Consider the following 17168-nt stretch of genomic DNA (forward strand, 5'->3'; position numbering starts at 1 on the left):
GGTGGGGAGGAGGAGGAGGAAGAAACAGACAAAAGGGAGGAAAAGTAGATGAGCAGGGAATATTAGGGATGAGATGGAAAAGGAATAACAGTGTGCATACCTGTTGATGCTCTATTTCTACGTTAAACAAGCTCACATCAATGTTACGCAAAAAAAAATAGACTAACCCATCCAGTTCTGCTGTCTCGATGTACACCAGGTTGAGAGGTTCACTGCTGGAGAGCAACAGGAGGTCCGCCTGAAATCACAGAGGGATTCATCACTGTTTCTGGCAATATTAAAGAATCTCTTAAAACTTTTGTCACAGAATCACTGCAGGAATATGTAAACTTAGATTCAGCGCTGACAGTAAGGTGGAAAATGTGCCATAATGGGAAAAAATATATTAAACTTGAGGGCTTTAATGACAAGAAATCAAAAGGAGTACAAAAGTTAACCTACAAAATGCAAAGTAAATGGTGAAATCTGTGGGATGCAGAATAAATGAAAGAAGAAGATTATATATTTGACTGGTTTACTCACAGTGACAAACTGGTTGTTTTCCAGCTTGATGATGTCTCCAACCTGGACGTCCATCCATTTCTCGCTCCGCAGTCTGAGAACAGGAAACGGGCTGGTGAGTGGATGTTCCGACAGTGTGTGTGTGTGTGTGTGTGTGTATAGACTGGTTTGAATGTGATATTCTGAGGTATTCTTTTCCCTTTTCGTTGAGGACTGTCAGGAAATAAACTGCCTGAGGGTCCAAAAATAAGCGCCGGACACCAAGGTCATCCTAATTTTAGCCACTTTCCTTCACTGCATGTTCCTGCCAGTTTCCTGTATTATCTGTCTGCCAATATGAGAGTTTTTTAAGACTTGGCAGGAATACAAATATTTGATGACTTTTAGGGTTTTTTCCATTTCATTTTTTCCAGTTTCCAGGCTGGTCGTTCAAATGTGAGAAGAAGACATTGTTTATTTTAGTGTTCATAGCTAAATGTGAATGAATGTCAATGAGTATTTTTTTTCCTTTTTTTTTTTTTACATTTCATCTTCTATGTCCAAAAGAAATTAACAAGGTAACCTCAACAGAAGAAGACAACAATTTAAATCAATGTTTCATTACTCATTACTGATTTTACAATTGCACCCTCCATTGGTCCTTTAAATGTTGAACCTACATTTCTGGTAACAATACTCACATTCACAGTCTTTGCTGATAGAAAATCTGCATCATTCAATGGTCAGAAAATGTATTCACATTAAACACACATTGTTTTTAAGCTTTTCATTTAAAAAAAACCCTGCCAAAAAAAAGGGAAAAGAAACTCTGTATCTGTACACCAAGTCAACACGTGCCAAATCAAGCACCCTTTACATATTTAACAAACTGAGACATCAAGTCATCAGGAAGAAAACAGACTCTTCCTGCCATTCTGCAGCTGCTTCCCGCAGCACCGTAAACAAGTGGGCACAGAGCATCTTTAAGTGGTTACCCAGGAGGGAAGACAGAGACATCCATGTAAATATTTCTATCCAGTGCACCATAAATATCTGAAAACACAGTTGGTGCCTAGAGTGGAAATAATATCCCAAATGTTTAGGGTAAAGTTGGGGACTACTCACAGTGTTATGTAGATTAAAGGCTCATCCACAATTCATGACTAGGTGACATCATGTACTGTTTTTGTTTTACTGTCTGTACAGAAATACTGAAGCAATTAACTGATTGAACAGAATTTGTTGAACAATTCTTGAACATTTTTTAATTAGCCACTGTTTCCATTTCATTTTAATATCGCTTCAGAGGGGGCTATACACACAGTTTACACATGATTCTGGTGTTTTTCAAAATCAGAATTTTCAATATAAATGAGGTATAGGAATAAAAAAGCTGTTGTCAGAGGCGAGTAAGGTCCCATGAACACTGTTTGAAGATAAAAAGGTGGCAGGGTCCGCCACAAGTAGAACAGTTTGTTTATTCAGTCATGAAAACGTTTTTAGCGTTTTTATTTTGTTCTTCTGATTAAAACTATTTTCCCCAACCTGTGCAACTTTACAATAAAGTTAAATAACATTCATGTTTCATAGTTAAAGACAATTTTTTCCTTGCCTTGTCACCCTATAATTCTTTCACCTTTGCATGATTGTCAATTCTTCTGTTTGTAGACAGACTCACTGGATAATTTGAACCTAACTTGTATCTTTATTGCATATTGTATTACTGTATTTCCTTGTTTTCAAAAGCTCCTTCTAGTACAGCCAAAGGAAGCAGCTGCAGGATGGTCAGGAGTGCTTGTTTTGTATCCTGTTGACCGGGCGTCTGCTATTTCAAATATGTGAGCAATGCTTGATTTGTACATGAGACCTGATGCCATTATTGAACCCCTGAAACAAGCAAATACTATGATTTTTTTCAGACGTTCTTCGCAATAATGCTACAGGGCCCCTAAGAAGGCTTCCCGAGGAACACACAGGTATACTTCCCATCATACATAGCAAATGAAAAAAACTTGCATCCACACACATATAAACTTACTTTCTATCGATAAGGACTTGAACTTTTCTGTTGTTGACTTGATTGTCACTCCGGTGGCGATTCTGGAAAGATCACACACACACACACACACACACATGCACACGCACACACACACACACACACACACACACACACACACACACTATGAAACAGCTCTGGTTCAAAGTTTACAGGAAACTGAATTTTAACACTGAATCCGTGATGAGCTCTGATGAAAAATCTTGCGAAAGTTTTGAGTCATCAACAGGCATATGTTAATGAAGAGCTGCCAACGCATGTGAGGAAATACACTGTCGAATATAGTTTCGTAATATCATACAGGAACCTTCCATTAGAGATTTCAGCTGAATTAGATCCTTTCACAAACTTCAACTGCCCTTCTGACAACTAATAATACCCCATCATGATGACGCCTCCTTTGTCTTTTTGGTTCAGGTGAAGTCCCTGATCACTATTTATTACTGTGAGTGAGACACAGAGGCGACTACAGAGACAGTCAGGGCTGACGGGTGGTTTGGGCAGCGTTTCATTACTTCTTTCAGAAGCAATTTTAACTTCAGTCAATCCTCCCTAATGGACAAGTCAGGCTTCGTTCTTACACTATTTACAAACAGCGTCTTAATTATCACCATTGCACAGGTCAGATATTGGGAGTTAACAAAGTTTTGCCCAGAAAAGAAGCGCTTGTACTTCTTTCTGTTTGGGGTTTGAAGGTTGGGAAGGAGATTCTGGAGACAGATAGTTGATTGTTGATTCTCAATCAAATATCGATTTCTATGAAATCTGGTTGACTAGTGCCGCTTGCAATCAAATCAGCCGGCCTGGCTCTACTCATATGACTTTGCGTGGCCAGGATTTTGCATTTCCACCACAACGAAAGTGAGTCTTAAACCAATGGCGCTCTTGTCCCGATCCCTGCAGTACTATCGAAGAATCACTGCTAACAAAGTGGCTCCTCTAGATCAGTTACAAACACGTTTAATTAACTATAACTCCTTCACAATAGAAGCTCCCTCTTATGAAAGTCAATATGAAAAGCCACTAAATTAGATGATTATTGGTCTCAAACTGGGAGAGTCCAAAATTCCCCAAAATATCTATTTGGATTCACTCAAAATCATAACATATCACATTAGCGAATAACTGCTAACTGCTGCTACCTGTTGATGCCTTGAGCTATTTAGCTCAGTTAGCAATGCTGCTAGCAGTCTGTACTTGGAGCTGAGTGCGCTGATATAATGATGGTTTTTACAGTGCTCGCAAAGAAGATTTGGACCGGGACTGACCGGGGATAGCTGGTTAATTTCAATAGATATTTCCACAACACCATACATAGGCAAAGCTGTAATTTCTTAAAGATTCTGTTAATACTTTTCTTTTTTATCTTTTCAGCTAACATTTTCACATATTGCCCATTTCAGAAGCAGAAATGATATCTTCGAACATAAGATTAAGTGTTCTCCTCAGTATAATATCAAAAATACAATACATCTCTACTGAACTGCAACATCTACAGCTCCGAGGGGCGGTTGCTGGTAAACCTGTGCTTTCATAACATTGCAAACAGTTATTTCAGAGCTGTTCTGCAAGGTCATCCACCTCGCCATACATGGTCAGGTTTGAGGTGCTGTGTACCTGCTTAGATCAAATCAAGCCTGAACGAGATGACTTCACTATAGGAACAGATGGGTACCGGCGGCCAGGACTGTTCAAGATCTCCCAAACAAAAAGCCCCTTGTTCTTTCTCCTGGAGCTAATATTTAACCCATGACAATACTCACTTCCTCTCGGTGGTTTGGCATTAGGTGATAGGGTGCCACACACACATACAGAAATGTTTGGTTGACCTTGACAGCTGAAATGTAATTTTCCTTTCTTTGTCTCAGAGGACTTTTTCGTCCTGTTTCGGTTCCCGCACAGCAATGAAAGACAAAGAAATCAGTTGAACCACTAAAAAAAAAGGTCAGCTGTGATGAAGGCGTAGGCCTCGATACAGGGGAATTTTTGTTCTTGCTTAATCAACCTCCTCTGCCGTATGACACCCATTTCTGTCACTAATGCAGAAGTACGTCACAAGATTTTCACACACTGCACTGATGACACCATCTACTAATCAGTCATTTACCGACAAGGGCCCAATCCTTTAGCTCGCAAAGTGAATGAAGTGTGAGGTTTCTATTTGCCAAGAAGCTCCCTGAAATAATGGAAGAGAAACGTTAACCTGAGGTTGAACGAGGTCAAAGTCTGCTTGGATCAACATCAAACAGAGACAGAGTCGCCACTGCAACCTTAATTTGACACGGAGCAGACTGTGCCAGCGAACAAATGTGCATTATGTTTGACAAAGAGCAAGGAAAACGATATCACGAGTTATGTGCAGTGAGTGTTTTGTACATGAGACTGCAGATGTTAGTGAAACAGTTTTTTTCCCACAGTCAGAGAGTAAACGGTTATTATCAGCGGGATGAGATAAGCACACTAAACACTACCATGCCTGTAAGAAAAAGAGCTGGGCCATTAGGTTGTTTGTATTTTATGTGGTGATGGGGATCATTAAATCTAGATATCACCAACTTAGTTTATTTCAGATTCAATGGAAATTCCTCCCTGATCCATTATCTTATCTTTGCTTCTCTCTCACATGACAGACAAGAGGAGTCAAGTCTGTGTAGCAAGATCTTACTCATATCTACTGTAAATGACAAAATTAGTTTGTATTTTAAACCTTTAAAGATGTGGTTTAGTTTGGGAATACAAAGGCTACTTAAACATGGTTAGGAAAAGATCCCAGAAGAGATTCCTTTTCCGGTTAAACGTTAAGTTTAAATCCAGTGGATGTCAAATCGAGAAGACAACATGATCTCTTGGTATAGTGTGTAAATAGCACGCCGCAGTCAAGAACATTCAGTCTGTCACTGCATTTTATGAGTTTTGGACACGCAGGAAAGGATGAGGTCAAGTAACCTTCCTCGTCATGGATGGGTCAAACAAACACAGGACTAAAATGCTGCTCTGAGGGCAGCGACAACAGAGAGATTAATATTTAATCATTGTCACAGTCAATGAGCTCAGAGACAAAACATGAAGCACCTCTTCTTGTGATCACTTTGGATTGTACATGTCAGGGTTAACAATTGCCATATCAAGTATATAAATATTACTCTGTATAAATCTCAAAATACCAGCGATCAAATTTCCTGGTTATGACAGTCTCGTCACAGGCTGTAATGACTGCAGTGAAATCTGCAAAATAAAATCTGGTGCATGTAATGCATGACTCTTCTCTATCAGTTTGTGTATTTTGAGGCTGACCTTAATTAAAACTTAGGATTAGAAATGTTTTCAAGTGTGCTCACAATATCATCAGTGGCATCCTTGAGAGCGGTGACTGTCAGCACCAGAACCAGAGGCACGACTGTAGTGAACCAGGACAGGGAGGAGATCTGAGGAATCACCTGAAGAACACACACACACACACAAAAAACTGTTTAGTTTTTGGATACAGCAGCTGATGAAAACTGGTAACAGTGAGAGGAAATAGAGTACAAACTGTGTGGGCGACACAGAGGAATGTAAAGAAACTTCAGCCAAAAGAGACACTTTTTTACAAAACAATATAAGACAAAGAATTTATAGACATGAATACTGTCAAAACGAAGCACACAGCACACAGTGGGAATGAAGCGCAAATTTACCCACTAATTAGATTTCAGTTTTTTATCAAATGTATAAGATCAGGGTTGGGAGGGTTACTTTAAAAATGTAGTCCGATACAGTTACTAATTACCTGTTAAAAAATGTAGTCAGTAACGTAATCCAAGTACCACAATATTAAAGTAATGTAATTTGATTACTTTAAGTTACTTTTGGATTACCTCAATGCACATGCAATTAAAGACTTCCTCTAAGGAACACATAAAGCAAATTAAATATTTAATTAATTGTAGGGTATGTTAGATTTATTCAGTTTTATTCATTGACTACTAACTATTCAGCTGTATTCAAGAATTACATGAAATATTACAATAATAATAATAATAATAATAATAATAATAATGGTAACAGTTATTATTAGTGTTATTGTAACTACTAGGCCTATTTCTAGTAATAGCAGTAGTAAAACACCCCCACATATAGGATGTGTGGCACTTATTTGTCCCCCAAAATTGCCCATACAATTTCCTAATATAATCATGCTATTTTAATACCTTGTTGTGATCTAAAGTGTTAGTGACCCATTTCAGTCACTGCAGGTGTTTCAGGCAATTTTGTAACGTACAAGCCTCACAAGGTGGCAGTAGCTACATTTCAAGTGTCTATGGGGCCCTCGCAAGTCAACAAGATTTCCACGATGAAGTCCGTGCAAATGTTTCACAATAAAAGCCTACTAAGCTATTTATGCTTGAGGACTTTAAATTTGAGACGGACACAGGAAGTGTTGAGTTTGTATTAACAATGTAATGTCTTAATTTTAACAGGGCAAACGGTAGCGAACCAAAACGAGACTTCAAAACTACCAAAAAACCTAAACACGTACCATCCCGGTCACCAGCAGCACCACCACCCACAGACCCAGTAGTAGTACCTAGTAGCAGCAGCAGGAGCAGTAGTAGAAACAATGACAGTCCGAGTCTGGTTAACAGGCTAACTAATGTTAACTTTAGCTAACAGAATTTCTGTGTAGCTAGCTAATTTTCGCAGTTTCGCTTACCATTAAATGTTTCTTTAAATTAGATGTGGAGTCCTTGGACGATGGCAGTGTGTGCACAGCTGGGAGGCATAGCTTGCACTGTGCAGTGATGTTGTTCCCTCTTACTTCTTTAGAAACAAAGTAATGGCGAAATTTCCACGCAGTGAAAGCATTTTTTTCTCTAGCGCTCGAGTCCTTAATGAGCCGCCTGGCTTCACTTGAGAGCAGAGCGTCGTTGTGACTGACTTGTCTGAAGTGTAGTAATGTGTGCACGCGTGCATACGGCATTGCCGCATTGGCAAGTGTTAGATTCATTCATTCACATTTATTCATCATTTATTATCATATATTTTAATTGTAATCCAACTAATAATCCCAATTTTTTTCCAAAAGTATCTGTAATCTGATTACGGCTTTTTTTTCTGTAACTGTAACGGAATACAGTTACTGTTTTTTTGTATCCTAATTACGTAACGCCGTTACATGTAGTCCGTTACTCCCCAAGCCTGTATAAGATGAAACCAAATAGGAGTTTTTTTTTTGCCACCGTCATGAAGGCTCAAACCCTGACAGATTATGACGTACTGACAGGGCTGGATAATATTGTTACTGTTGCACATCATTCATTTATTCATCGGCTGCGGTTCCTCGCTGTCTGTCAGCAGAGCAGCTACTGCAGACGACCTCGGTGGTGCAACACAACTGTTTTGCACACGATGAGGCAATTTCCTGGGCTGGATATTACACTTCCTTAATCTCGTTGCGCTTGATTCGTCCACATCCTGTTTGGTTAACACACAGCTTCACTATGAGAGAGGACAGTCGCCTCGCTGTGGATGTGTCGTGTTCGACTCTGCTACTGTATGTGTGACATGGATTCTCAGCTGTTTCAGATGCTTCCAGAAATATTATGAATAGCTTAATTTCACTTTGATCTAAAGATGGTCTGTGTGATCTTTACAAATCAAAACATTTCTACATTTATCCTCTGAACACCACACTCTTAGTGTATCGAGGGCTAATGTTAGCTCGACACAACCCTTAATCCAAGTCATTAATATATCAACTGATGAATTTTATGTTGCACTTCTTCCACTATAATCTCTGATCCAACATAATTAAGTTCAATACCTTCAGGTAGGAGGTCCAGCAAGGATGTTACATACCCCATTCATTCCTTTGAGAGCTGCTTGCTGGCATTTTGAAGCCTTCTTCTGTCGGTCTTCAGCGTTGCGCAGCTATAGGCTAACTTGAATGGGGATAAAATAATTGAATCTTGCGGCTCTTCTATGCTTTGCAACTTTTATTGGACCTAATGGCTAAAATTATGGGTGAAACGAGTCATTTCGCAGGGGTTGTGATGCTCAAAAAAATGTTTCCACCGCTTTACAGATGCTTACTTCACAAAGTCAGCTTATGGGAAAAAGTAGTTTTGGGCCCCAGTGCATCACCTGAGGATTCAAAAGCTGGATTCAAAGCCTGGCACTGTTCCTGGGGGCTTAGGGTCCAGGAGTGGGAATGGAAGGGCATTGTAGGGCATTAATTTTTGAAAGAAAGAGTAGGCCTAGTAACTGTCACTGTCAGCGATCATCTGTCAGTCGCTCATCATCAATATACTATAAAGTACACCTGAAATATGTAGAGAGAGAAGCTCTCAGCACACAGCACGGCGAAGCAGCGATTTGTTATCGGATTGAAGTTAGTTAGCACCAGCAGCTGTGTGCTTGGTCAGTAACTGTCATGGTTTGTGGTTCAGTTAATTTCTGTGTAATTTTGAAGATCTAGCCTTGTGTCTTGTTTCGCTTTCCACTGCTTCCCTTTGTCTGTTTTCCCGCCCCCTTTTGTGTGTTCACCTGTGTCCCATCAGTTAATCGCCCTCTGTGTATTAAGCCCTCTAGTTTTGCCCTTGTGTTCCTGATAAAACTGTGTTTAGCTTGACAGCTGGTAAAATAAGCTTAACACTTGATGGTCATCTCGTCTGCATGTGTTCTGACATGCCTGTGCTTGTTTTCCTCACCTGGAGCACCAGCAGAAACAGGAAGTAGGCGTTAGCAATCCTCTGGAACTGCTCAAACAGGTTAAGAGGTAGGAAGGTGAAGGGGTTGTACTTGGAGGTCTTGATGGCGTTCGTCTGAAAGAGTTGTAAAGGGAAGGAGAATAACTAAAAGACAAACAGGATTCAGTGTTACATCAGTGTGGGATTAACACTGAAATACAAAGGGTTGAGGGTTTCAAGAAAATGCAGCGATTCTTCTAATCGAATACACATATTGACCTTTTCCAAGAGACTGCAAGAGTAGCGTCTCATTGGTTCACTTATGAGGTCACCCAGCCATCAAAACAGGAAGCAAAACTTCTCGATCATGAGATTCAGTCAGAAGAAGAAGAAGACAGCAGGAACATTTAGAGTATCTTCTGGGATATCTTGACCTTAAAACACAACAACCTGCTTTCTGACAACAACCACCAGCGGAAAAATAAAGTCTGGTCCTCTGTTAGGTCAGTATCTGCAGGACTGCATTTATGTGAATCCATAAAACCTTTTTTTTATGGAAATCTGACTTTATGCATCCAGAATGATAAGACAGATGCATGGTTGGTAATCAAATTCATGACTTGAACAGATATTTGCCTGTGTTTGTGGTCCTGTTGATACTCAAAGGCCAAATTGTCATAAAAAATGTACAGACAGACAGATGGTAGATATGGTGGTACAGAAGACAGAAGACAAAAGGCCTAATCAAATCAATCTGCAGGCAGAACAAATGCCGTAATACAGAGGCCTTCCTTAAACCAAATGTTCCAGGTTTATGGTGTCCTCAAGGATACACAACCATGCTGAATTTATATGCTTCCTCCACTTCAGAAAATAGGACATCACGGTGTGTTTTTAAGCCTGAATTACTAGGTGTGCAATTGCTAAATTAGCCAAATCACAAGTAAACATATACTGCCTTAAAAAGGATAGTAGAAAAAATACAATAAGTGGATTTTGCACTCACGTTCGCTCTGAATAAGACAATTAAAGTGAAACTCTCACCAAAATGCAACCTAGGCTTTTTTTGTGAATGTATATGAGTCAAACTTTCATGTAAAAGCATAATTATGACGAAAGAGGCACTTTTAGGATTTACCATATTTTTGTTTTCAGGGGTCAACCTCGTTTTAAATGGGAGTACTTAGCGTAGCAAATTAGCGATAGCATCAAAATCGCTATTTTTAAAACACTAAGAAGTCTCGACTCAAAATAAAACTTTATTCGTAGTATCACCAGGGTCTGGTGAATCTGTTGTAATATTTGTTCATTAAACCCTTGAGTAGGTCTCAGGTTTTGTGAAGGATCCTTGAGGGTTCTTTTGCAGATGTCTGACTTTATGAGAGTGTAATCTGGTGGGAGGCTTTCGCTCTCCGCCAGGTGGATCTTATCAGGAGGCTGAAAGTTCTGGCCAGCCGGACGGTGACTCCGAGTTTCCCTTCATCACTGGATCTCCTTACTAACAACACCGTCCACAGAGCACAGATTCTGTTCTGACTGTAAATGTTTAAATACACAAGTAGGGGCAATTAATCTTTACACCATTTTTGGAATTTTCCATTAGTTTTATCCCTTCAGAGTTGTGTGGAGGGGGATTTTATCCAAAAGTATAATAAATAACAGTGAGGGAACAAAATAAAATGAATCAACTTTTTCCATTCAATTCCAACTTTTCCTTTTCACACTTTTTTTAGGTGTTCAGTCTCACAATGAAATGCAATATAACTCTACGTGTCTTTGTACGCAGGTGTACAACATTTACATATGTAAACATTTCAGTGTTTCATATTGTCTTATGAGGCAAAACATTTTTTTTAAGTAATAAAGTTTCTTATTTCTTTTTACATAAATCCTCATCTCACTACATCCATTTATCAGTTTTATTTTCTCCTTTAAACATCTTATTATCCTGATTTTATTTATTTACATTTATTCCTATTCCCTCTCTGAAGAAAATATGTAGCAGGCTGTAACCCTCCTAGAACAAACCTGGAAACACCAAAACGCATTCTACTAAATGCTTAAGGGCCAGACACACACCCCGCGGGGGAGTTTCAGAGTAAATATCTCACAAAATCAGGAAGTAGACTGTTTTGTCTAGGAGTTAAGTGGATCCAAGTCACATTGTTGAACCGTGTGTGGAAGACTGACCAACAATAACACATTAATACTTACTGCATATTTGAAGGAGAGGTTGTACTCGCGGTCGTTGGCTCGGAGTTTCCTCTCCACCTCTGACATAAAGAGACAGAGAAACTATGATTGTTAGTTTACATGAATTCAAACGTGTGTACTGATATCACGGCCTCAAAGTTCCACACGTGTATTAAGGAATATATCATAATTCTCCAATGTGTGTCTGACATGGTTTCTGCAGGAGAGAAAAAGTTAATTATCACATTAAAACCCTTATAAATGACACTCACTCCTTCTCCCTCATTTAAAATACCAGAATGTATGATCATGCACATTTTTTGGGTTGTTGTAAAATTCTTGTTTCAATGTAGATACATTGTAGTTTTGACAAGTAAACTGCCAAAGACCAGTCCCCTCAGTCACTGTTCTGGTTAGAGCTCACCTCTCTCGTTCTTCCTGACGCAGTCCATGCCAAAGAACGACATCTTCTCTTCCTCGTCCTCCTCCTGCTATCTACCCATCATACCAGCCTGAGAGGAGAGAGAGAAAGCTGTTACATTCTGACTAAAGAAAGGATAAATCTGAGTCACCCTAGTATCTTATTTACCAGGAAATAAACCTCCATACACACACTCCCAAGACTGTTCAAGTCAAACATCAGCTTTCTTCTGGAAACACCAGTTTAAACATCACTGCTGTAAAAGTGAGAATGACGGAGTACCCGCCAGCTGCCATCAGGGCATTTTCCATAATGTGCACTATGAGGTAATCATTCCGCACGGCTTTTAAAAACCAAGGCTAAACAAGTTGTCCCAATGCTGGAAAAGATTTGAGTGAGTGACGTGAAGAAGATATAAATGGTAGAGATATTTGCTGTCGCAGGTGTACCCTGTGTGTCTCAGTGTATATGTGTAAGGAAGTGGTCAGTATATAGGGAACATGATGAACAAACACACATGGAGGGATTAATACAAAATAAAAAAATGTAAAGATGAGAACAGGAGAGTCAAGTTTTGAAAGAGAGAGTCCTGCTTTCACTTCCCCTTTCAGTCCAAAACGTCTTACATCAGGTTCTTACTTCAGCCTCTTAATGTTTTTCCCATGTAGGGCAGAGTGACTCAGAGGGAGGCTCCCCTCTCAGGCCACACTTCCATTCCTTCAGCTATCTGCTCCTTCTGCCAGTAAGCATTCCAAATCCAGAGCCATGTCTGACCCTGTGGTCCGTCTCAGCAGAGTGATGGTGAGACCGAAAACCGCGTGCCGCTGTTATTTTAGCGGCTGCTTTCTTACAGCTTTGACACACCAAGCCATCAATCCCCAGAAGAAGTCAAACGTAGTTCTTGTAGTAGGCCTGGCCCCGTGACTCTTTCAATCACAGTGCTGAATCACGCAAGATGATGATATTAAACGCAAGCTGTCAGTTGATTCTGAGTGGCTTCTCAATCTAATTTGACCTTTCAAAGGGACCGTGTGTAACTTATGTTGTGCTTAAAGTCAGCTGTTGGTTTATGTTTGCTGACTCCTTTTCTAAAATGAAGCTCAGGCTCAAGTTTAGACAGGAAGACTACCCTTTCGTATGATCGGTCCTTTGTTTATCTCCTCTACCATCCTTTAATTCATAATTACCTGTCATTATCTGGGGCCGTCAATTCATATAAGCTGCTCCTATCAGCCATGTACATCTATCCAATGGCACAGCGATACACCTTCACTGTGAGCCCATCGTCTTGCTGCTGTCGTTTTAAATACAATTGTCTCCTGACTCTAGTTTACTCATGCTGCTGTTTGGCAGCCCCATCACAGCACGGTTTTCGCAGATTCACCAGCTTCATTGTTTCATCAGCCCTATCTGTCTAATAAGAGTCATCCGCTACCACCAACACCACCAGTGGCTGGAATGGGCAGATGTGCTCTGATTATGAAATCTCCCTGAAAAGTGTAAGACTTTCTGACAAGACTAATTATCACGTATTATCTGCTGTTATAAACCTTTTTTTTTTTACGTTGTACACTGGTCTCTCTTGATTGAACTAACATGACACCGGGGAAGGTGTCATTCTTTAGGTCACGTTTACAATCTGCTCACATATGGCAAAGTAAAAAAAAGTGATTACAAATAAACTGCTGCAAATTGTTACTTAAAGCACATTTAATATTAACCTGTCTCAAAATGACCAAATGAAAGAGCAACAGTGGTCACAGTGGTCATGATGACTTCTATATCAAAGCAGCAGAAAACAAATATAAATGTACATGTTTGAAGTGTCAACTGCCTTCAACTGCTCCAGCCTTTACAAGCTGGGGGCTGGCAGTCAGTGTTGTTTCTAAATCCATTTAACCCTTAAAAGCTACATGTTGCGTCACAATGTCATGATTCGATGACTGAGGGAACCTTTTCATCATCTCTTCATCTAGTGGAGATCAAATGTAAAGGTTAGCTTTATTGTGTAAGCGTCTGTGCAGACAGGTGATCTGAAAAATAAAAAAACAAAGAAAACTACTGTATGAAACCATAAACTGTACGACAAAACACACCAGAGAAAATAATTCAGTAAAGTGCAAATGTGCCCATAAGTGGGGAAAAAAGTCTGTGTGTGTTGATGGTTCCCAGACAGGAAGCAGTGGTTTTTTGAGATCCCGCCCCCCGGCATAGGTTGCCAAGGTGATGTCAGCGCTGGAGCTATAAATATCAGCCACATGTGTTTGTAGAGGAATGTGTGTGTTTCAACATGGAATGCCAAAAGATCTGGAAAACACACACACCCATGCCATGACACATGAGCAAGACAGTGTGTGTTTTGTCTGCAACATTGTTTTTTTAATGCGTGTTCCTCCATTGTGTGAAAATATCAACAAAACTATGTATGGAGAGTAAACGCACACAAATACACAATCGTAGCCATCCACCACATACCACCCTCTTTAACAGAGTCCCACTATAAAACCCCAGAAAGCAAACAGTCCTCCTATTCATTCACTTCACTCAATTAACCAGCCGGTTCATTCTGTAGCCAAACATGTGAAAAAGTGACACTTAAACTCACTACAGTCATCATGAAGATTTAACAAGGCTTTAACTTTGAATGTCAGAAGGTGTGGACTCTTAAATGTTGGGGAGTTGTTTCGGATTTTCACTCTTGGCAGATGTACTCTGACTTTCCAGGCTTTACAATAGTGCTGACATACCATCGAGACACAACTGGCTTCAGAGGATGAGTTATGGAGATGGTGGGAAGAATAACACAGCTTTCGAGTAAAACAACATTTTTTCTAAAAGCACATCTATTGCCTGTGTGCGTAGCCTTTTTTTTCGTTTTTTTTTTACACCATCTTTGAACTAAATCTACAATTTTATATTTAACCACTACCATCCAAACACTTACAAAAACACATTTCAATGACCTATATTGTTGAATTAGGACATATTTTTTTATTACAATGACCACTACAATACCACAGTTTAGGGTAAGGGGTAAGGGTAAGCACCAATTTTACACATTAAAGTGCAATTACAAGTCTTGAGGAGTACGGCTGCATGTGCAAAAAGTAGTACAAAGCCTTTTGTGGCTCCAGAAAAAGCTACATTAAAATGGCTCCAGTGATTTCACTCAGTGGCTAAGTTGCATTGTGGGTAATGTAAGCAGCAGGATTTGAAAAGTTATGGTGATATTGCTGTTCGGTCGTGTGGATTTTGCTCATCACCAGTTCAATAGTGTTAAAGGAGTGCGGTGCCCGACCACTGGACTGCTTTTCAAAACCTGGTGCCCACATTACCCACAATGCAACTTAGCCACAGAATGAAATCACTGGAGACAATTTACCAGATTACATGAGGCTGCCATTGTTTTAAGTGATACTCTAATTTATATCTTAATGTTCCCATGAAGTCAAAATTATAGCACCGCCAGCAAGGCAGCTTTGGACCGGGACTGGCTTGGGCTAGCCAGTTAGCATGCTAACTTCAGTAGATATCTCTGCAACACAATACATAGACGTCATAATGTCCAAACTGTTATTTATTCAAATTCTGTAGATTTTGTGGATGGGTTTACATCAAAGCTTTATCCAGGTGTGCAAAATAAAACATTTAGCTTTAAAGCCACAATGGAAAAATGTGGGTCTGGGGGAGGTTTAATCAGAGCATGCTGTGGTTCAGCTTAAACCGTCTTTACCTATGACACATAGTTGTGGCTTCGAGATGCCCTACTTATCTTGCTCTGCTTTCTCCCACATACACACACAGTCACACACAGACACACACAGTCACACACAGACACACACAGTCACACACAGTCACACACAGACACACACAAAGGCTTCAGTGAAACCTTTAACTTTTTTAGTGCAGGAAACAAACACTAGAATTAATGTTATTCCAGGAAAACAAAAGTAGGTAACAGTATCCCGTGTCACATTCACCTGTGACTGGCTCAACAGGTCAGGGGTCACACGGATGAATGACTGTCTTGTCCGATTAGTGATCTCTGGTTTCTCAACTGAACAGTACACTATTCTCAAAAACTCTTGTTTGCAGCTGAAAGAAAGAAGCGTTTGCTCTGTGTGTGTGTGTGTGTGTGCGCGCGCGTGTGTGTGTGTATAGACAGATGCACAAGTATCCAGGCCCACCCACAGAAAAAGGTTGGGCCCCTGCAAAGGTCCAGTGTATGTCCCCTCCACAATCCGACTTGATTCGTATCAACGTGTGTTCTCTCTCACCTACAAAAACACACGCAGAACGTTATCGCTATCGTCCCCTCTCGCACAGGTGACGGTGGCTCCTTCTCTGACACGTTAACTCCTGGCTAATGTTTGCCTCTTCACTCTGGCTGTCTTTATGCTAATTTAGGCTAACAGCCACCTGGCTCCAGCTTTGTATTTAAGGCATGAGCACTTGGAAAGGAAATGACAAGGTTGAGCAATTCCTTGCAGTTGATGCACATTTGTACACTTTTATCTTTAGTTAGGTGTTGAAGGCACACTGACACTCAAACAAGCGCAAACTATCATTGCCCACTCTCATAAGTCTCATCTAACTTTACCACGTTCTCACAGGACCCACCAGTGGTTCCTTCAAAATAAAGCTGTCGAATACTGCTTGATTGTGATTGCGTCAGTATTAGATTGATTTTTTATTCTTCAATGCCAAACATTCTCTGGACAGTTGGTCTGATGCAACAAGAACAAGAAGAATGTGTCAGATTAAGCTTCTTTGGGGGAAACAAGCGGGGAGAACTAGAATAACCTTCATTATACCATGGTCTGGGGGAATACTCGATTCTGATTGGCTGCAGGGTGTCCATTAACCCCTGATATATGGACACCTACTAAGTAGTTCCAGTCAAATTGACTGTTCACCGCTGTAAATTAATGCGCTAGCTGACATATCAAATCTTAATATTTTATTTCCAGCACTGAGTGCAGTCCGTCAGTCCTTCAGTGTCTTACCCTCTAAACACCACAGGGTGGTGACTGTAACACACAAGCTGCAGAAAGTTCACTTCCCCTCTAAATTTACTGATACGCGAATAATCTCACATCCCGTTCGCTGTTCAGCTCTCTGCTTCAGGCTGCGGCCACAGTAACGTTACACAGGGCCGGTCATTTGTTCATGAAAATCTTGCTATTGATTTGGGGACAATGACATGACTGGTTTGCTAGCTAATCGTGTTAGCTAGCATACTGTCAAATTATTTTTACTGTTTGTCAACCGTACGCAATGTTAGTGACTTTGAATCTTGCTAGCATAGCGTTAGCTTTCTAACTCATGGCTGAGCGGACTAGAATATCTC

General features: G+C 40.2%; 1 protein-coding gene across 2 annotated transcripts in view; it reads right to left on the reverse strand.

Annotated features, from left to right (window-relative positions):
- The window catches only part of LOC115582177 (phospholipid-transporting ATPase ID-like), a 42132-nt gene that overhangs the window by 17628 nt on the left and 7336 nt on the right, over positions 1-17168 (reverse strand). Inside the window, exons 2-8 of one of the 2 annotated variants that reach the window (XM_030417972.1) lie at positions 11822-11909; positions 11419-11477; positions 9226-9339; positions 5875-5973; positions 2519-2580; positions 523-595; positions 168-238 (exon numbers count right to left, since the gene is read on the reverse strand). In XM_030417972.1, the coding sequence (XP_030273832.1) occupies positions 168-238; positions 523-595; positions 2519-2580; positions 5875-5973; positions 9226-9339; positions 11419-11477; positions 11822-11864 (521 nt within the window). In that variant the 5' untranslated portion in view covers positions 11865-11909. Of the gene's footprint in view, positions 1-167; positions 239-522; positions 596-2518; positions 2581-5874; positions 5974-7229; positions 7510-9225; positions 9340-11418; positions 11478-11821; positions 11910-17168 lie in introns of those variants that run through there. The other variant, XM_030417971.1, reaches the window with a different exon arrangement.

This window comes from Sparus aurata, chromosome 5, assembly GCF_900880675.1.
Source record: "Sparus aurata chromosome 5, fSpaAur1.1, whole genome shotgun sequence".
Classification (NCBI taxonomy): Eukaryota; Metazoa; Chordata; class Actinopteri; order Spariformes; family Sparidae; genus Sparus; species Sparus aurata.